This window comes from Capsicum annuum, chromosome 4, assembly GCF_002878395.1.
Source record: "Capsicum annuum cultivar UCD-10X-F1 chromosome 4, UCD10Xv1.1, whole genome shotgun sequence".
Taxonomy (NCBI): domain Eukaryota; kingdom Viridiplantae; phylum Streptophyta; class Magnoliopsida; order Solanales; family Solanaceae; genus Capsicum; species Capsicum annuum.
The window spans coordinates 16335062-16357231 of record NC_061114.1 but is presented as its reverse complement, the minus strand read 5'-3'; the positions used below and the strand labels follow the sequence as shown (position 1 = coordinate 16357231).

General features: G+C 35.3%; 1 protein-coding gene across 5 annotated transcripts; it reads right to left on the bottom strand.

Annotated features, from left to right (window-relative positions):
- Nucleotides 1–338: 338 nt before the first annotated feature.
- LOC107868179 lies at nt 339–14263 on the bottom strand. Of its 5 annotated transcripts, XM_047410791.1 has the most exons (4): nt 14039–14210; nt 10917–11048; nt 7991–8853; nt 339–699 (listed from the first exon to the last, which is right to left on the bottom strand). In XM_047410791.1, exons 3-4 carry the CDS (start codon nt 8848–8850, stop codon nt 525–527), a joined length of 1035 nt encoding a protein of 344 aa, XP_047266747.1. In that variant the 5' UTR covers nt 8851–8853; nt 10917–11048; nt 14039–14210; the 3' UTR covers nt 339–524. The 5 variants fall into 5 exon arrangements, with proteins under 5 accessions (XP_047266747.1, XP_016570275.2, XP_047266748.1 ...); XM_016714789.2 differs by lacking the exon at nt 10917–11048 and having other exon boundaries at nt 14039–14263; XM_047410792.1 differs by lacking the exon at nt 10917–11048 and having other exon boundaries at nt 14142–14253.
- Between the last annotated feature and the right edge of the window lie 7907 nt (nt 14264–22170).

Genomic DNA, 22170 nt, shown 5'->3' with positions numbered 1-22170 from the left:
TCGACAAAGTGATCATGCGATGATATAAAATAATATATTCACTAATTGGCGTGTGAAAAATATAGCTAGTCATTGTCCTTACTCCTTAGGTAGCAGCAGAATATTATGAACTAAAAGCACAAGAATAACATCATACCTAGTGAAATCCCATAAATCAGAGTTCTATGGAGGATAGAGTATATGCAAACTTTACCCCTATCTCTTGGAGGTATAGAGGTTGTTCGCAAAAGACCCTTAGCGTGTGTCTATAAATGCAGGGAGGTAAAAGAAAGAAGAAATGAGTATTCATACAGCCGACCCCAACTTGTTTAGACTAAGGCGTAGTTGTTGCGGAGAGGTAAAAGACAATGCACCAAAAGTGGTGCAGCATAGTTTCCATTAAATTCAAGAACAAAGTGCATCTGATTAGTTGAATTACTTCACCCAATGAGCAAATACAACACAACTATAGTTGCAAGGTTCCTCTCAAAGATGCATTCATTGAATAGAAGATTTCATGGAATTTAACTCTTTATGACAACTACTTAAATATTAGAAGCACTAAGTGCCATAACCTTGCATTGTTCATTCATAGCCAAGAGTTGTGCCTCTTTCTTGTCAAGGAGAGCTGTCAACTTCACATTCTCTTCCATAAGCTTTTGGACTTGAGCCTCTTTCTGCATTTTCTCACTCTCCAATTGGGTTGTCTTTGCAGCTAACCTGGTTTCACATAAAACAAACTGAGTACAAAAAAATTGCAGCTATGGAACTCTACCAAATACATAAACATATACTCAAAATAGGCCTTGGTTAGCAAGTAAGCACTTCAACTCTCGAAGTGCATATCTTCTAACTTGGTTTCAACTGGCAACTAAACACTCCAACTCGTTCCCACAGTGTCTCGTGGACAACCGACGCTGACGTGACACGTAAATTGGAGGTATCTAGAAGATCATTTTGTTAGTTGAGGTGTTCAACTAACATAGTGGAGACAAGTTGATGTGTCTAGCATACGCAAAGTTGGAGTTTTTAGTTGCCAGTTGAGGCCAAGTTAAAGTGTCTATCTATGTATTACGCCTTTAATCATATAATATACTCTTTCATCAAACAGAAACAATATAAGATGAACTTGCATAATGGTATTTCTTGCAAGGACCACAACTCCATCTGTATATTTTCTACGGGCCGTTTGGTTACCAGGATTACGATACTAATCCCGGTATTAGATTTGGGATTGCATTTATCATGGTTATTGGTACTAGCTAATACTTGTATAAATTTTATACAGAAATCTTGGTATTCTATAGCATATAGACGGTGGGATTGTAATCATGGGATAACCTTGTTTTGAACCAAACGACCCATCGGACTGATCATCTTGCTGCAACAAAGGACCCTATTTAGGGCAATTCATAAAAGAAGGGGTAATATAGAATATATATGTCGCAGGACATTAATATTCCGGAGAAGAGAATTCAAGTATAAACCACTCGATGCGCTCAGACGTATGTTCTCGTGCATCTATTAGCATGAGATATAATGATTTATAACACTATTATCATCATTAATAAAGCAGACTTTAAGAGAAGCCCACAAAGCCAGTTGTAAGAACAGGTAGCCCAATTGCAGGATTGCAGCAGAGAGTACGGAGCACAAAGTTCGGAGCTCATACTAGCTCAAATACTGCTGGGACCAAAGACATGCTTTTCTCTCTGGAACCTTACCAATGCAGTTGCAGAACACTGCTGATAATTAACCAACCTAAAGAACTTCACCATTTGAGTTTATATCTGGCAACATAATTCTTCACTTAGACTGTACGGGCCAAAGGGAACTGGTTGCCCAGTAAACCAATTACATCCAGATAACACACACTCCCAGGAGCAGGGACAAACAATCCCCGTGAAAAGGGAAAGAAAGAATACTTTCAAGAACTCCGGGTCTCCTAGAAAACTCTGCAAGTTACCAATTATAACTAAAGTAGTGAAGGGTACACATTTATAAGATGGGTGCTTTGTTGGGAAAGAAAAAAGAAAATTATCTAACATAAAAAGAGCATTTGGCAACTTATCAGATTCAAGATAGGTGTTGGAATTTTCAGAGCAATTACTGTACTGAAGGACTTCCACCAAATCTGTCTTGAAAGGAGGAGACCTGGATTTCAACGAGACAACCTTCCTCACTTGTTAGTGGAAGAGGACTTTCTTCAGGGCCCTTTTACCGAGGAAGAAGTTTGTGATGTTATTAATCATTGTGTAGGGGACGAGACTCTTGAGCCGGATGGATTTCTTCTGTTATTTTATCAAAAATGTTGGTCAATCATCAAGGAAGACATCATGCGACTTTATTTCACTTTTATCATTATGAAAATTTATAGAAGAGCTTCTTTAATGCTTCTTTTATTACTCCTTTTCCTAAGAAAGCAGGATCAGAAGAGTTGGAAGGACTTCGGACCAATTATTTTGATTGGGAGCTTCTACAAGATTATTGTCAAACTCCTTGCTGAAAGAGATTCATTGGCAAGCTTCTTGGTGATATTCAAATAGTTTTTATCAAAGGAGGCAAATCATGGATACTGTGTTAATTGCTAATGAACTTTTGGACACCAGATAGAAACAAGGGAAGCCAGGAGTCATCTGCAAGTTAAAAGATTGAAGAGTCATTGGCAAGCTTGTTGGCGATATTCAAATGACTTTGATCAAAGGAGGCAAATCATAGATGCTGTGTTAGTTGCTAATGAGCTTTTGGACACCAGACAGAAACAACGGAAGCCTGGAGTCATCTACAAGTTAAGACTTAGAGAAGGCATATGATCATGTTAATTGGTAGTCCTACTTAATCATTTAAATGCTTTGGGATTTGGTAATAAGTGGATAAGATGGATCCAAGTGATAGAGGCTACGCTCTGTTGCATCTAGCTTACCTTGCATTGACTTGAATATCATGAGACAAGGACCTAGCTCGAATGGCCAACAACAAAGGGAGATGTGAGTTGAGGTTACCTTATTGAAAGTGCAAGAGGCTTTATTTGCCATTGATGATAACAAAGCTCCTGGAATTAATAGTTTCAATGCCCATTTCTTTGAAAAGGCATGGGGCATTATCAAGATTGATGTCTATAACGCTGTCCAGGAATTCTTTGAGGATACCAGAATGCTGAGAGCAGTGAACAATACTATTGATACCTAATTCTACTCACCCTGAAACTATTAGCGACTTCAGACCAATAGCATGTCGTTCCACACACTATAAAATCATTTCTAAAATAATCTCTGACAGACTCGAGAGATTGATTGATGGTTTGGTAGGGAAAAACCATTCTGCCTTCATCCCTACCAAAGTCATCTCAGAAAACAGTACTTTGAGTCATGAATTGGTGAAGGCCTGAAGAAATACACTACAGCAAATATCTCACCTAGATGCCTGATAAAGGAGGACTTGTGGAAGACATGACTCAGTTGAGTGGCCATTTATCGAGCAAATACTGCAAGAACTGGGCTTCGGTAGCATGGATCATGACATGCATAAACACAGTAAGCTACACTATTTTGATCAATGGGGGTCTGTCTATCACAATGCAAGCCAAGAAGGGGCTTAAGCAGGGAGATCCCATGTCGCCATAAATATTCGTCTTACTGATGGAGTACTTGAATAGGTGTCTAGGAACTCTACAAGCTATACCAGATTTTATTTTTCATCCTAAATGCCAGAAACTTGGCCCATATATGTTTTGCAGGTTACCTGCTTCCTTTTGATAGGGGGAAACCATTTGATTCTCAACAACATCAGGGTTGAAAGCCAACCTGATCAAAAGTCTAAGTGCACTTTGGTCGAGTAGTTACTCAAGTTAAGGAGGAAATTATGCGGTTATGAGGATGTTGCCTTTTAAGTACTTGGGAGTACCCTTATCCACAAAAAGACTAACTATGACTCAGTGTAAACCTTTGGTGTACAAAATAACTGCTAAGGTCACTTCACAGATGGCTAGAGGTCTCTCACATGCTGGCAAACTACAGTTTATTAGGGCTGTGCTATTTGGGACTCAAGCATACTGGTCTCAACTGTTTTTACTACCTCAGAAGGCTATTAAACTCATTGAAGCAGGGTGCAGAACCTATCTTGGCACAGGAGAAGTTAATGTGTCAAAAGAGAGCCCTAGTGGCATTGGATGAAGTCCGGCAACCAAAAGCTGCAGGGGGGTACTAAAAATCCTCAACATGAAACTCTGCAACCAAGCTGCTATTGTAAGCTACTTATTAAATCAAACATCAGGACCTATTTGCAATGGAAATACCAAAGCAGTCATCTTGGATGGTGAGGAAGATCCTCAACATGAGGAAGTACTGGCAGGTCATAGCAAGTTACCCTCAACTGATCATCAAAGGAAAGTTTCATATTTAGGCAACATATAATGAAGAGGTATTATACCAAATAACCAATCGTTTCTTGGAGCAGCCTAGTCTGTCACAATGTTTCTAGTCCCAGAAACATATTTATTCTTTGGATTGCTCAGTTGGGAAGACTCTAAACTCAGGACTTTATGTTGGGATAGTGTGTCACAGTTGTAAAGTTTGTCTACTATGCAAGTCTCATCCTGAGACACAACACATCATCTTCTATGAATTCAAAAAAAGGGCAGCCCGGTGCATTAAAGCTCCCGCTATGTGCAGGGTTCGGGGAAGGTCCCCACCACAAGGGTGTATTGAGTGCAGCCTTACCATGCATTTCTGCCGGAGGCTGTTTCCAAGGCTCTTTGAATTCAGTGTTGCTAAATATATATGGCAGGAGATATCGAAGTGGCCAAAGGTGTATGGAAATATAGGGACATGAGAACAGGAATGGCAATGGGTACAGCAAGAAACCAAAGGCAAGGGAACTATCAAGGCGATTCTCAAGGCATGCTTTGCACGAGTTGTTTACAGTGTTTGGATTGAAAGGAACACAAGGTTATACCAGCATAGAGGATCCAACCTGAAAAAATTGGTTCGTGAAGTCAAATTAGGTGTCTGCACTACAGTTAGGACCAATAGAAGGTTATTTGATAGAAGGTTATTTGATTTTGTAAGCACTCTATAGGTGTTTTCTTGCGGACACTTACCCTCCCCAGACCCCACTTGGTGGGAATATACTTGGTATGTTGTTGTTGTTGTTGTTGTTGTTGTCTATAGTTGCTTTCTAAAGCAGAGGGATGCAGTGATACTCATCTTGGTAGATAGCAGGAGTATAGACGGGTAGGGATGTTTTGGTTTTCAGTTTTGTTTGGATTAGCTAGTTAACTGATCCTTTGATTTGTATAGATGCACGTGGTAATTAATAAAAGTTTCTCTAATTGCCAAAGAAAATGGATTCAAATGTGCATTTGAACTGTGAGAGTTTCTCTGACTATCAATGGAACCCCAGAAGGATTTTGCGGCTTATAGAGGATTAAGCAATGGATTACTCTGTTCCCCTTTCTTTTTATCCTTGTTAGGGTATGCTGAAGGTGGCAGAACAACGACGGTAAATCCAGAGCTTCAGTGCTGATAATAGGTGCCAAACAGATACTTTTATTACCCACATTATGTATGCAGATGATACCTTGCTCCTATGTGAAGCAGAAGGGACTCAATTCCTGAGACTGATCTTGCTAATTTTTTCGAGTTTCAGATCTTAATATTAATCTTACTAAGAGTCACTCAATTCCAGTAAATGAAGTACAGAATTTAAAGGAGTTTGCATCACTGGCTTGGCAACAGTATATACAGGACATCCTTTAGGTGCCAAATTCAAAGCTTCCGTAATACAACAACATACCCAGTGTATTCCCACATAGTGGGGTCTGGGGAGGGTATAGTGTACGCAGACCATACCACTACCTTAGGTGAAGTAGAGAGGCTGTTTCCGATAGATCCCCGGCTTAGGACCGATAACAGTATAACAAACACAAAAGAGAAGTGAGGTTACGTTGGTTCGGGCACGTGATGAGGAGGGGCTCTGAATATGGCAGAATATTCTGCAACACCGTAATAAAAGACTCGCTAATTGGAAAAGACAATACTTATCTTTGGGAGACAGGTTGGTGCTCATTAATAGTGTTTTGGACTCACTTCCTACAGTACAGTCTCTTTTTCCAATGTCTGCCAAGGTGGAAAAGAGACTAGATACTATAAGAAGTGAGTTTCTCTGGAGGAGAACGAGAAGAAAAAGTATTCCACCTAGTTAATTGGAGGATAGTCAAATTGAACAAGAAGCAAGGGAGGATGGGAGCGAGCAATATTAAATACCAGAATAAGGGCTTCTCTTCAAATGGTTATGGAAATTCAATCAAAATGAAGGAACCTTATGGAAAGTGGCGGTTACCAAAAAGTAAGGAGGAGAGCATAACTAGATTAACAAAATTACTAACTCAGAACATGGGGATCATGTTTGGAAATGTATACGAAGTTTGTGGGATGACACTGTTAGAAACAGAGATTTTGGTTGGTAATGGTGGCAAAACTCTTATTTGGCATGATCCATGGATTGGGCATTCCCCACTGAATATTTCCGGATCTTTATAATTTAGTTAGGGATACCCATCATACTAAGGCACAATGTAGATCTAGTACTGGATGGGAGCTAAGTTTCAAGGAGCAACTAACCTTCTCGGTCAGCAGCTGCTACGAATTCTTAGTAACCTCCAATACACTGGATCAGATTTACAGCTTGTGGCCTCGGAGGCAGATATGGAGGTCCAAGGCACATGTTTATGTTGGACTCTCACATATGAAGCACTTCTTACACAACAGTCCTTACAGAGAATGGGCATAGCTTTTTAGAGTAGATGTCTACCGTCTGAAAAGAAGGAGGATGCTTATAATGTGTCTTTGCATTGTAGCATCACAACTCAAATGTGGAATCTGTTTTTAAATATCAAGTTAAGCTGGTTGATGCCTAGAACTGTCAAATAAATGCTGCCTTGTTGGACGGCAAGGGTATTGAGAAGGAGAAAAGAAGAATCTAGGAGATCATTCCTTCATGCACATGGAGGGTGATTTGGAACGAAAGGAATTAATGATGTTTTGAAAGTAAATATGAAAATATACATACATTGAAATGTAAATGAAATCTTTATTGGCTTTTTGGTGTAGACTACTACAAGATGTTAATGCAGAAGATAAGACGTTAACTTTCTTAGCTTCCTACGGTGATCTTAAGGGACTGATTTGCGTGTAGTTTAGCACAAGGTGTCGGCAGGCACGCCTCTGATAAGGGCTCGATCCTGAGAGAAGATAAGATGTTAACTTTCTTAGCTTCTTACAGTGATATTAAGGAACTGATTTGCGTGTAGTTTGGCACAAACTTCGTGCTTCATTGCATCTGTTTATAAAATCTTACCATTCTCAAAAACAAATTTGTAAAACAAGAACGACATGCCATAACGCTAGGAGATGCCTCAAACAACCTTCTTGTTCTAAGTTTTGTGCCCTAGGACATGCCATAATGCTAGTCTATATTCAAACTTAAAACCTTTGCGCTTAAAAAGGGATGATTTCTCATTCTTAATCCAAGTACTCCATTTCATTTTATATTGTTTTTGTACAAATATATGAAACAAAGCCTCAAACAACCTGGTGCCTGATACATACTATGAATCATATGACCAGCAGTCAAGGATATTGGAAATTAATAAGAACCCACTCCACCCAGTAACACTCTGCTGTCGTGGAGAATATGGCTGGAGAAAATGGTTAGCCATAAATTCAGTCTCAAGTCAACTGGTAACTTGTTCAGAAAACATAAGTTGGAGTAAATGCGTATAATGTTGAGTGCATACTCAGATTCTAACCCTATTGATTCAGAAAGGTGTGCTATAAACTATTGGAAGAAATTAGATATACCCTTGGTAAGCTACACTGCAAGTATTAAGACATGTCATTAAACAATATATTATGCAAACGTCTCTTCTGACACCACAGAGAACATAAATAAACAGATCTATCATCATTTTATAATAACGGAAATTCTGTTCCAGAGAAAGGGTTACACTGACCGTTCAAAAAGCCTTTCAATTGTCTGGAATTGCTTTTCTGATGACAGAAGAGTTTCTCTGACACTAATGAGACTACTGACGTAGGATTTCAAAGATTCAAAGTCTCTCTTAACACAACAAAGCTCCTGCTCATTTTCTGTAGCTCGCTGCCTCTGTCTAGAAGTTTCTTCGACCAAATCTTCAACTCTCTGGTGCATTTCATTTAAGATACAATTTGTACCCAAAGCAAACTTTTCCATCTCTTCTAACTTAGTAGACATGTTTTCAATCTGAAGTGCCCTTCTTTGAATCTCTTCTTCACCTATTGTTACCTTCTCCTTCTCTAAAGCAGTTTCAGATTCAGCCATTATAACCCTCTTGACAAGATTTTCCATAACATCTGTAACCATTTGTACACTTCTGAGTAATTCGCTCGTATAAGATCCATCTTGTTCATCAAAAGAATCTTGCGTACTCGTAAGTCTAACCAATGTCTCATCATCAACATCATCAAAAGACGATAGATCTATGTCCCTTGACCAACTGGACAACGGTAAACCATTTTTATCAATAAGTCCTACTCCATGTAGTTTTTTTATACCACATGATGTAAAGGCCAAATCAGGAACCACCATGACTCTGGCTTTAGCTTTCAAATATGTCATTAATGTTGCAGCAGTTCTAACTCTACGCCAAAGAACATTTAACTCTCTCTTTGTATCTTCTTCTGACCCCTGAATACAAGCTTTTACATCTAAAAGTTTTGCTTGCAAGGCATCCACTTGGGACTGGCCTTCCTCCATCTCTTGCTTCCAACTAACATGCGTTTGGCTCAGTCGATACTTCAAATCTGAAAGATCAGCGTCTTCCTCCACTGCCATTACCTGTGTTTTAAATTCAGTTAGGAACTTAGAACACTAATATCTAACAATACACGGAAGTATCGACAAGCACAGCACAGTTGGATGAAAGAATCTCACTAAGACCATATCAGAAGACTAAGGTTTTGATTAACCATGGTGGAGGGAATAAAAGAACTAAAAGCAAATAATGAATAAGACACTGATTTAGACTAAAAATGTACTATCTATGTCACCCGCACCCTTCCTTCTAACCAATCAACTTGTAACTTCAATCACTACAATACAGTTCTTGATATTCAGATAATGCATCATAAATACATGAAAAAGCTCATTGGAGTACAATGCACTTCCAAGTTATAAGTCAGAAAAATACAAAACACAATCTATAACAGACAATGCATAAATTTTGCTATACGATGAAGAGAAAAATCTAAATATTCTCCCTAGAGAAAACAAAATAATTGCACATAAAAAATAAGTAAGAGGAAAAAAAAAAACACTAAGAAGATAGTCCCCCTAACACGCAACTTCTAGCTGTGTTTCTTTGACATCAAATTCAAGAAATTTTCATACTGTGAGTTTACAACAACAACAACATACAACAACAACAACAACAAACCCAGTGTGTTCCCACAAAGTGGGGTCTGGGGAGGGTAAGGTGTACGCAGTCCATACCGCTACCTCCGAAGAAGTAGAGAGGTTGTTTCCGATAGACCCCCGGCTCAAGATAAAGAATCGTAGACAAGGAGTACAACAACAACAACATACCCAGTGTAATCCCACAAGTGGGGTCTGAGGAGAGTAGGATGTATGTAGACCTTAACACTACCTTTGAATCTATGAGATGTATATTTATACTGCAGTTCAAAATAAACTCATAGCAAAAGACACTATGGATCATACCAATTCGTTGCCAAATCTGCCAGTTGCATATCCAAGCGAAGAAACTAAAAATATCTTCCTTTTTTTAGATAAATCAACAGAATCCAATTATGCTACACCAAGAATGGTCTGATGTTCAGAAAGTAAAAAATGTTTCTTTTCGCAGTGTATTCAGACATTACTAAAGACAGCTATTTTTAGTCCACCCACTTTCAATTTGGCTTCTATAACTTTGGCAAGATAGAATCTTTATAGCATATGAATGTTCATTTAGCAGTGAGTTCAGGCAATACTAAAGACACCATTTCTAGTCCACCCCAACTTTCAATTAGGCTTCTTTAACTAATGCAACAAAACTTCAAGATAGAATCTTTATAGTTTACGAAATGTTTCACTTACCCTTCAGACAATACCAAAGACAGCATTTCTAGTCCACCCAAACTTTCAATTTGGCTTCTTTATGAATCCAACAGAACTCCAAGATAATATCTTCATAGTTTAGAAAATATTTCATTTACCAGTGGAGTTCAAACAATACTAAAGACATCATTTTTAGCCCACCCAAACTTTCAGTTTGGCTTCTTTAACTAATCCAATTGAACTCCAATATGTAATCGTTATAGTTAGTGAAAAGTTTCATTTAGAAGTAAGTTCAAACAATACTAAAGATAGCATTTTTAGTGCACCCAAACTTTCAATTTGGCTTCTTTACTGAATCCAAAATTACTCCAAGATAGAATTCGTTATGTTACCTTATCAAAAGAAAAAAAAAAAAACTAAAGATAGCAGTTTTAGTCTACCCAAACTTTCAATTTGGTTTCTTTAACTGATCCAACAGAACTCCAAGATTGAAACTCTATAGTTTACAAAATGCTTCATTTAGCAGTGAGTTCAGTCAATACTAAAGACAGAATTTTTGGTCAACCCAAACCTTCAATTTGGCTTCTTTAATGAATCCAAAAGAACCCCTAGATGGAATCTTTATAGTTCACCAAATGTTTCATTTAGCAGTAAGTTCAGACAATACTAAAGACAGCAGTTTTAGTCCACCCCAACTTTCAATTTGGCTTCTTCATCAAATACAATAGCACCCCACGATAGAATCTTTATAGTTTACTCCTCCCTCAAATATCTAAAGCAACAAAAACATACCCAGTATAATCCCACTAAGTGGGGTTTGGGGAGGGTAGAGTCACGCTGACCTTATATCTACCTCAGGTAGGTAAATAGGCTGTTTCCAGATAGACCCTCGGCTCAAGAGAAAAAGGTCCAACGCGGTCCAGAAAATGAAGTAACAGAAGTACAGGAAATAGCATATAGTAACAGGGCAATAACTACAAAAACAATATAATATAATAGTCAAAAGACAAAACAACAGATAATACCAAAAATCGAAGGACCACAAACTACAGGAGCAATATTACAATTATTGGTTGGGCGGATAACCTCAAATATCTAAAGCCACCAAGAAAAAGAACTAATTTTTCCCCCAGAGAGAAAATACAATTTTATCATAAAAATCATATCAAGATCATGAACAAAAAAAAATGATATTAAACCCTACCTTATTACCCAGCAAACTCCCAATAGCAGTAGTACAACAACAACAAGATACCAAGTGTATTCCCACTAAGTGGGGTCTTGAGAGGGTAAAGTGTACGCATACCACTACCACACATGAAGTACAGAGGTTGTTTCCGATAGACCCTCGGCTAAGGCCTCATAACTATATAATAAACAAAAACACAAAAGCGCACAACAAGATGGAATAACACATTGCTAGATAATAAAGGAAATAACACACCCTCAAGATACTACTATAAACTATCTATCCAAAATCATAGACATCACCGAAGCAGCATGAACAAGAAACCCAGGCGCAGCTACAAACAAAGCACTCTTCCCTACTATAACGGATGAACTCCTACCCACTAACTATCTACCCTAATCCGAGTCCTCCACACCTTCCTATCAAGGGTCATGTCCTTCATAAGCTGTAATTGCTCCATATCATGCCTAATCAACTCCCTTCAATACTTTTTCGGCCTACCTCTACCCCGCCTAAAACCATCCATAGTCAGCTTCTCACACCTTCATACTGGAACATCCGTTCGCCTCCTCATCATATACCCGAACCATCACAACCTCACTTCCCATATCTTGTCCTCCATCAAAGCCACTCCCACTTTCTTCTGAATAGTTTCATTTCTAACCTTATCTTTCTTGGCAAGCCCACACATTCATCGCAACATCGTCATGTCCGCCACCTTCAACTTTTGGATGTGAGAGTTCTTAACTGGCCAACACTCCGCTCCATACAACATAGTCAGTCGGATTGCCATTCCGTAAAACTTACCTTTAAGCTTAGGAGGTACTTTCTTATCACACAAGACTCCTGAAGTGAGCCAACATTTCAACCACCTTGCACCAATATGATGTGTGACATCACCGTCTATCTCACCATCCCCTTGAATCATAGACCCAAGATACTTGAAACTCTCCCTCTTCTGAATGACCTGAGAATCCAGCTTCACTACCACGTCAACCTCATGCGACAAATCACTAAACTTACATTTCAAGTACTCCGTTTTGATCCTACTCAATCTAATATTTGAGACTTAAGGGTCTGCCTCCAAACCTCCAATTTATCATTAACTACTACCGAGTCTCGTCAATCAGTGCAACATCATTAGTAAATAACATACACCAAGGCACCTCCCCTTGAATACGCCGCGTCAAAACATCCATCACCAAGACAAATAAAAATGGGTTAAGAGTCGATCCCTGATGCAACAACAACAACAACATACCCAGTGTATTCCCACATAGTGGGGTTTGGGGAGGGTCAAATGTACGCAGTCTATACCACTACCTCCGAAGAAGTGGAGAGGTTGTTTTCGATAGACCCCCAGCCAAGGACAGTCGATCCCTGATGGAACCCTGTCAAAACAGGAAAAGGCTCTGAATCTCCTCCTACCGTCCTCACACACGTCCTCACTCTGTCATACATGTCCTGAATCAACATGGTGTAAGTCACAGGCACCCCTCTAGCCTCTAAGCACCTCCACAGAATCTCCTGGAGACTTAGTCATATGTCTTCTCAAGATCAATGAACACCATGTGAAAGTCCTTCTTCCTCTTCCTAAACTGCTCTACTAATCTCCTCACGAGGTGAATGACCTCAGTAGTCGAACGACCTGGCATGAAACCAAACTGATTCTAGAAAATAGTCACGAACCTCCTCAGCCTCAACTCTACCATCCTTTCCCAAACCTTCATAGTATAACTCTCAATGCCAGACTCGAACCGAAACTCAACTGCATCAACGTCATTATCATCTTTAACCGACTTGAACCGAGACTCATATTATCAATAACATCATCAATTGCCGGACTTGAACCGGAACTCGATTATCAATATCATCATAATTGTCGCACTTGAATCGAAACTCATAACAATAAACCACTGGGTTTTAAAAGGAATTTACACCAACTCCCAAATACCAAACCAACATAATCATTAAGTATCCAATCTCCTCAAAGTCCCAAAATAAGCATTTTGAAGTGTATAACAAGCGTTATAAGTTTACTGAAAGCTAACACAAGTCTTGGCCTAATTAAAATCCCAAAATAATGGCAGTAGTACTACAACAAAAATAAAAATCCCAAAATAATTGGATTCAGCTACATAAATATTCTAAATCATTGTCCTGTTTTTTTTTGGAGAAAGATTATAATTCCCAAATATGTACACATTTCATTATTTCCCTTATAACACTCAACAAATCAATCATTAAAAAAAATTGAAACCAAAATAGACACAAGATCAAGATAATTAACAGGTAAGTTAAAGATACTAACAGAAACAGCAGATAGTAACACGACAGTAACTATAACAAAATAATAAGATAGTCGAAGTAAAGTTCAAACAATACTAAAGACTGCATTTTTAGTCCATCCAAATTCCAATGTGGCTTCTTTATCAAATCCAATAGAACCCCAAAATACAATTTTTATAGTTTATTGATTATTCCGTCACCAAAAATAAAAAAAAAAATAAAAAATCCCCTTTACTTAGACACATTTTATTCTCTAATACTTAATAACTTTTAATTAAAAAAAAAAACTTAGAGAGAAAGATTATAATTCCCATACCTATTTCATTTTTTTTTCCTTTCCAACACACAATAATCAAAACTCTAAGAAAAATTGAGGCCAAAATAGACACAAGATCAAGATGATTTAGCCATAAATTAAAAGAAAAATATACATACATTTTGTAAAGAAAAAACTAATCCAAAAAAAGCATATTAAAAAAAATGTACCTTGTAAAATTTAAAACTTAATTGGGAAAAAAAAATAAAATTGGGAGCTTCAGATAGGGGTTATAACGAAGAGGAGAAATTTGGTGAAATTAAGGATGATTACACTATTGTCCAACACGCGTTGTCTGAAGAATGGTCATATTGAAGGAATTTGGTAAAAAGACTACTTCAAGTTCTTTTGTTTGTTTATAAAAGGTGTTTGGAAGTGAGAATTTTTTCTAAAATGTGAAATTAGTAATGGTTGATCATAAAAATTATATTATTTTTGTGAAAATTATTTTTGAAAAAGTAAAAAAAAAGAAGTAAAATTTAAAAGTCAAAGCCAAATGCACCTAAAAATAAGTTAATTCAAACACTTTAAAACTTATTTTCACTTTTTTACTTCTATTTTTTTCGTATAATTTTAAAAGCAATTTCAATTTATATTCACGGTCAAACACACCACCAACTCCAACTTCAACTTTAACTCCAATTCTAACTCTGAAAAGTTATTATTTTCATGGCTATACGAGGTCTTAATTTGAGTTCAAAGGCCAAAATGACATTCTCTTAGTTCAAGTATCTCGATTTATTAAGTTTCATTGATAAGTATATTTCTTACTTAAATTATCACTATGTATTTATCAAAATACTAGTATTAAGCACGTGCGTTGCATGTGTATATCAAGTCAAGTCGTTAATCGCCAAAATATGTATACAAGAATAACAAATTATCGAAAAATAGCAACTGACTTTAAATAGAATTTTTTTTTTTTGTTGAGGTTAAATTTCACTTTTAAGATATGTACACTTTAATTGACTAAAAAGAAAATGGAAAGAAGAAGTTGATGAGACCTTTGATGATGTGAAACTTCTCATAAAATATTCCTCTTTCACAATATAACAAATTTCATTTCTTGCTCCTTTAATTTTTCTTCCAATCTTCTGCTGATTCTATATTATGTTTGCAAATTTGATTTTATAGAGTTGAAGTACTTCACTTTCTATGTAAATTAAGGATCAATATACTCATTTGTTGATATCTCTGAAAACTAATAATTTCAAAGTATCGTAAAAGAATTAATACACATTACATCAAATGCATAGACATATGAGTAATGAATAAGTATAATAATCTCGGATTACACTTTGTAATTAACTTTATTCATGAGATATTAACTAATTTCGAGACTAATTATCCTACCACTTTAGTTAAAATGGTGGGACACTATTTCATATCGAAGGCGGGATAAAATAATCCCATGTCATATTTCAACCCATGAAATATTCCTACATATCAATCTCATGTACCAAATGATCATTAAAGCATATACAATCACTAAAACTACATGCAATAAAAGATACATATTACCGCTAAGCTATCTCTCATTTGTCCATGTAGGTCAATTCTTCTGTACAATTTTTCTTTCATAATCTTACAATGTCTAATATCTATAGTCCTAATTAATAGTAGTGAGAGGAAGCCTTGAATTACTCAACCAATGAGCGTTCTTTGCAATATGTTTTACATCTCTATTTGCTTGCTTAAGTATTTTTCATCCCAGAATGATTTCAACAACTCTTTGAAAGAAGTCTTGAGCTCTTCAAAGGAATCAACGCTTGGTATGTTGAAAACTCTCTTTTTCAAAGTACAGCAAGACGGTTCGTCGGCCTAATACAAGTAACAAAGATTTGAACATGAACATAATGTCATAAGTACATGAATAATGCCAGTCAAAATAGAATATGTTGCAACGTCCAGTGGTCTAACTTCATGTAATTTAGGGTAGTCACTCGAACACCTTTCGTCAAAAAATTATATTATGTAAATTGAGAATTATAACAAAATTATTTTCATACCTATATATTAAATCTTGAACACTCTAAACGAAATTTCTAGATTCGCTACTGGCAATGCCCTACCATGTAATCTTATGAAAGACACTGTCCTACGTGATATGTAGTCTCAACAACCTTGTGGTAGTGTCCACTCTTCAATTCTCTCAGCTTTCCACAATATGGAACTCATGTAATCAAGGTTCCCACAATCATCATGATCAAGTTGTAAAGAATCTACGGAATTTAATTTAGTTAATTGAATGATACCAAACACTCAACGTAAGTCATCAATGTATGTGTAAACAACTTGATAACATGTCGTTAATGAAGCAGAAAAGATTTTTGCTGGCAACATTGATAGATGTTTTCAAGAGTAAATGACATGACAGACAAAAATTATGTATGCAATGTTTCATTGACATTTATATTCACCATATATAAAAGAAATTATTTTCATCAAGTAAAGCTTTTTTCCGCAGATAAAAGTAATTATAGTTATGATAAAAACTCAAAGCAAATCCTACAACAAAAGACTCAAAAAATTAAAAAAAAAAAAGTTAAATAGACAAAAAATACTACATAATCTATTTTTCTAAATATTAAGGTGTCGTGTAAATATTTAATGGTACAACCTATGCAGCACGAATAAAATAGTCTTAGACCTAGTTAAAGTAACACCAAAATTTCAATAAAGAAAATATTACATAATCACTAATAATAAAGCATTGTATATAAAATAGTCCTAACTCAAAAATCGAGGATATCTAAATCTAAAAAAAAAAAAGAGACATTGGTGGTGGTAATTAGTGTAAAGAAATTCTAATTCAAAAGCAAATCCTAAAACTAAATAAACAATAAATAATAAAAAGGCATAACTTTTACTGACTACTCTTAACATTAAATTGTTGTTCTTTCTCTTTTCATGGAGGATTTATTTTTTTTATAAATAGATGCGCTTTTCTAATTCTAGTAAGATTCTTTTTTCTTTTTTTTTTTTCGGTAATAGATGATGGCTTTTGGATTATATAAATAAGAGGAGCACAATATTAGTAGATTACATACTTCTAGTTGATCAACCTGGATTGATTTCAAAAATTCTGTAATTGTGGTCTATACTACCACTCATAGTAGATCTTGCACTTCTTTCAAATGTAATTCTTATCGTGTCTGCCCATAGAGCATTTCGGGCACACACTGGAGGAACTTCCAAAAGTCTTGCTTCTCCAAAAATTTCTGAGTTTGCTCCCATCTTTGCTAGTGAATCCGCCACCATATTTCCTTCTCTCTAGCTATGGCGTATGACTGAGTTCCCTAACCTGCTTAACCTGTACCTGCAATCGTCAAGGATACCATCATGGAGATCATGATTTTCATTAAGCATTTTAATTATTTTCTGAGAATCAGTGTGGATCTCCACAGGTGTGAAGTGGTGATCCTCGATGATTTTTAGTCCTTCGTGCAGCACAAGCAACTCCATTTGGTTGTTAGTTGCATGAAGGAAGCTTTTTATATATCCTAGCATCCAATCACCATTATAGTTTTAGATCACCCCTCCAATGCCCCCCTTTCCTGGGTTGCCCAAGCATGATCTGTCAATGTTGAGCTTAAAGGTTCCTCTATGGGGAGGGTTCCATTTGATGGTGGTAGTGGTAATGGTCTTTAGAGGTGCGCCATTGGAATGAATATGAGAGAACTCAACGGCTTGAGAATAAGCCTGATTGAAAGAGGCATTGCCCATACCACTGCTAAAGTTATTGTCATTCCTAGTGGTCCAAATTGTCCACAGACATTATGGAAGGATCTCAGTCCAAAGAAGGAGTTTGTCATACTTTTCATTTCGTACTTTCTTCCAGGTGTCAAAGTAGTTCGAGGAAAAGAAGCCAGTAAGCTTTAGCTTGGAGGGTTGAGTGGACATAGTTTGTAATTTGAAAGTCTTTGAGATAAGTCTTGCCTCTAAGGAAAGAGTTATAGAACATCTCATAAATGAAGACATAACGTGGTAGTATCAACTCTTGCCCGTGGGGCATAATTTGTAGTTTGAAATTCCTTGAGCTAAGTCTTGCCTCTAAGGCAATAGTTGTAGAATATCTCATAAATAAAAATATAACGTGGTAGAGTCAACTCTTGCTCGTGGGGAATAATTTGTAGTTTGAAAGTCCTTGAGCTAATTAAGTCTTGCCTCTAAAGCAAGAGTTGTAGAACATCTCATAAATGAAAACATAACGTAGTAGTGTCAAATCTTGCCCGTGAGGCATAATTTGTAGTTTGAAAATCCTTGAGCAAAGCCTTGCATCTAAGGCAATAGTTGTAGAACATCTCATAAATGAAAACATAACGTGGTAAAGTTAACTCTTGCCCATTGAGCATAATTTATAGTTTGAATATCCTTGAGCCAAGTCTTGCCTCTAAGGAAATAGTTGTAGAACATCTCATAAATGAAAATTTAACGTGATAGAGTTAACTCTTGACCGTGGGGCATAATTTATAGTTTGAAAGTCCTTGAGTCAAGTCTTGCCTCTAAGGCAAGAGTTATAGAACATCTCATAAATGAAAACATGATGTGGTAGATTCAACTCTTGCCCATGGGGCATAATTTGTTATGTGAAAGTCCTTGAGTTAAGTCTTACCTCTAAGGCAATAGTTGTAGAACATCTCAGAAATAAAAATATAACGTGGTAGAGTCAACTCTTGCCCATGAGGCATAATTTGTTGTTTGAAAGTTATTAGCTAAGTCTTGCCTCTAAGGAAATAGTTGTAGAACATCTCATAAATGAAAACATAACGTGGTAGAGTCAACTCTTGCCCGTGGGGCATAATTTGATGTTTGAAAGTCCCTGAGCTAAGTCTTGCCTCTAAGACAATAGTTGTAGAATATCTCATAAATCAAAATACAATGTGGTGGTGTCGACTCTTGCCTATGAAACATAACTTGTTGTTTGAAAGTCCTTGAGCTAAGTCTTGCCTCTAAAGCAATAGTTGTAGAACATCTCATAAATGAAAACATAATGTGGTAGAGTCAACTCTTGCCCGTGGGGTATAATTTATTGTTTGAAAGTCCCTGAGCTAAGTCTTTCCTCTAAGGTAAAAGTTATAAAATATCTCATAAATCAAAATACAATGTGGTAGTGTCGACTCTTGCCCATGAAACATAACTTGTTGTTTGAAAGTCAGAAGTCTTGCCTCTACAATGTGGTAGTGTCAAATTTTTCCCATGAAACGTAGCTTATTGTTCGAAAGTCGTAAGTCTTGCCTTTATAATGTGATGGTGTCAACTCTAGCTCATAAGATGTAACTTGAATGGAAGAAATCGAAGAAAAGAACAAAAATAATAAAAATTGCGAAAAAAAAAGAATGAAGAAAAGTATTAAAAAAATAAAAATCAAAGAAAATGTACAAGTTGAGAGATAATAGAAAAAAAAATAAAGGTTGATAAAAAAAAGATTAAATAAAAATAAAGGTAGAGAAAAATTTAAAAAGAAAAAATCAAAGAAAAATAAAAAAAAGTTTTTTCTTTTATAAAAGTAGACGTTGAAAGGTGTAAAGAAAAAAAAAGTAAGGGTTGAGAAAAGCTAAAAAGAACAAAAAAAAAAAAAGAGGAAAGAAAAAAGAAAAATAACATAAAAGAAAAAAGAAAAAAAAAGTTGAGAGGAAAAAAGGAAAAACGTAAGGGTTGAGAAAATTAAAAATAAAAAGAGAAAATAAAAAATAAAAATTAAAGTGAAATCAAAAAGAGAAAAAAATTAAAAGTTGAAAGATATAAATATGGAGTTGTTATTACGACGATCATTTATGTAATTTACTCCATTGATTAGGGATAATTTTGTCCAAAAATATTAGTTAATAGGTAAAGGCTATTTTAAGAAAACTTTTTTATTTAGGACTAAAATTTGAAAGTCACCCCAATTTGGATCTATTTTTTAGATTCACCCCTCACTTTTTGAACTTCTAACCCGGTTTATTTTGAAATGTGTGTTTCCAATGGTATATTCAATTTTTTCTTTTAAAAAAAAAACTTAAATCCAACATCGAATATAGATGAACAAAGTTACAATCTCACAAGTTGGAATTATTTTGGAATGGTAAATTTTGAGTTTGAGAGTACGTTACAATGCTTAAAAAAAATTATTTCTTAATAGAACAAACTCTTCTGTAGGGTTATTTTCCCTTAACTTTCAAAAGATTTTCGATTTTTTTCCTTTTGGTTAAATACTTTTCCCCCATATATCCATGTTTATGTGTCCATAATTTCTAAATTAACATTATTAGGACCCGTTTGGTAGGGTGGATTATTTTCATAATCCATGGATTAAATGGTGGGATTACTTAATACATTGTTTGGTAGCAATTTTGAAGCTATGTATAACTAATACATGGTTAGTTATACATCAAACATGGTATTATAAGGTGTATAGCTAATACACCCAATTTGGTGGGATTAGTAATCCATGGATTACAATCCATGGATTAATATGTATGAAGACAAAAATGCCCTCAAATTTCTTTAATTTTTTTTCTAAATCTTTTCAATTTGATTCAATGTGAGTTATTTCTTTTCAATTTATCAAGATAATAATATCCCTTCAAATAATTTTAGTCATAAAAAAACTACTCTATTAACTTAAAAAATATTTATTGGTCAAAATCTCCAAAAATAAATTGCATGATTGCATACAAGCTTTAATTTTGTAAATAGGATATTCATAAATAAAAATAATTTTTCTACTTAGCTTTAACACTTTACGGAATACAAATTTATGTGAATAGTAATTCTATGTCTCATTCAAAAGTTACACGTATCTCCCTCCAACGTAAGAACATCACAAAGCGAAAATAACAGAAAAACGATGAATAAATAAAGAAAAGATAACAAAAAGAAATTGTAAGTGAATGATTGAATCTTATAATTTCAAAGGAAATAATTAATTATATTTTTATTTTTTTTATTTTTAAAAAAGAATAATAAAGTTTTGCAAAGAAAATACACAAAGTTATAATATGTCAAAGGGTATTTTTGTAAACAAACAATATTCTTTTTAAAATATAACAATACATATTGTTTTCAATACATCAAACCAAATAATGCATAAAAAATAACTCCAGTATTACTAATCCCTGTACCACTAATCTCAGCATTACCAATACAACCTATTCAATATTATCTTATACACTCTACCAAACGACCCCTTAGTATTTGATAAATTATAAGAACTTGATGTCATTACTTACAAGAGAGAAGAATTTCTTATGCTTATACATAAGAATCTATTAATAGAATCTGCAACCAACCTTGAAGAAATAAGGAACTTGTTAACTATCATACTACAATAAAGATATATGCTTACAGAATTTTTCATGATAATCAATAACAAAGAATTATGAAAACTAAAAAAACAAATAAAAGCTAAATAATCTAGGGAGAATAAAAGCCATTTTGTTAAGTTAACTCAACATATTTCACCAAAAATCTTAGGGAGCAAGCATCATAAAGTGTGATTGATAGGAAAGAAAATACGACAACAATCACTTGAACAGAGAGATTTGAACCAAATATCGATGATCAAAAGAAAGGTGAACACTGGCTTAAATGGCAATGATATTCAAAAGAGATTTTCCTGTTTTCAAATTTCAAAGTAGTAAATAAATCCATTAGAGCAGACAAAAAAGGAGACGCTAACAGAACATTACTACTGAAAATCAAATACTAAATGGGCAAAGGTGAAGGAAAATACAGAATTATCATCATTTTTCATGCCAACTAACATCTCACTCTCCTCACCAGCTGCCACTACTGCATTGACAATGAAAAACATGACTTAAGAGAGGCAAACCATTAACATCTACCTATTCCTAAGCAAAGAAAAAAAAGTTTTCTAAAAAAATTTAACACAAAATTATTAGATGTTAAAATAGAAGGAAAAAGGGAGCTTTCAAAAGAAAAAGTGAGTGTAACAACCTTCAGAGATACACAAGTATCATGGGACGTCAAAACCTCTATATCATGCACTAACCCAAGTACCATGGTAATTTCTCATGGGATACGTATTTTCCCAAACACATTTTTCCTTTTGACAATTCAACATCATTATTAACAATTTATGAATTAATATTTATTGTTAACTTCTCGGATAAACTTTTTGGACGAAGATGACAACCCTTTTGACAATTCAACATCATTATCAATGATTCCTGAACTAGTTGTTGTTTTTAACTTCTCTAATAAATCTTTGGGCTTAAGATGTCAACATAAAAAATCTCGAGGGTGGAATGTATTCGAATCTTATCCCTATTTGTTAGGGAATGTGAAGTTTTGATGA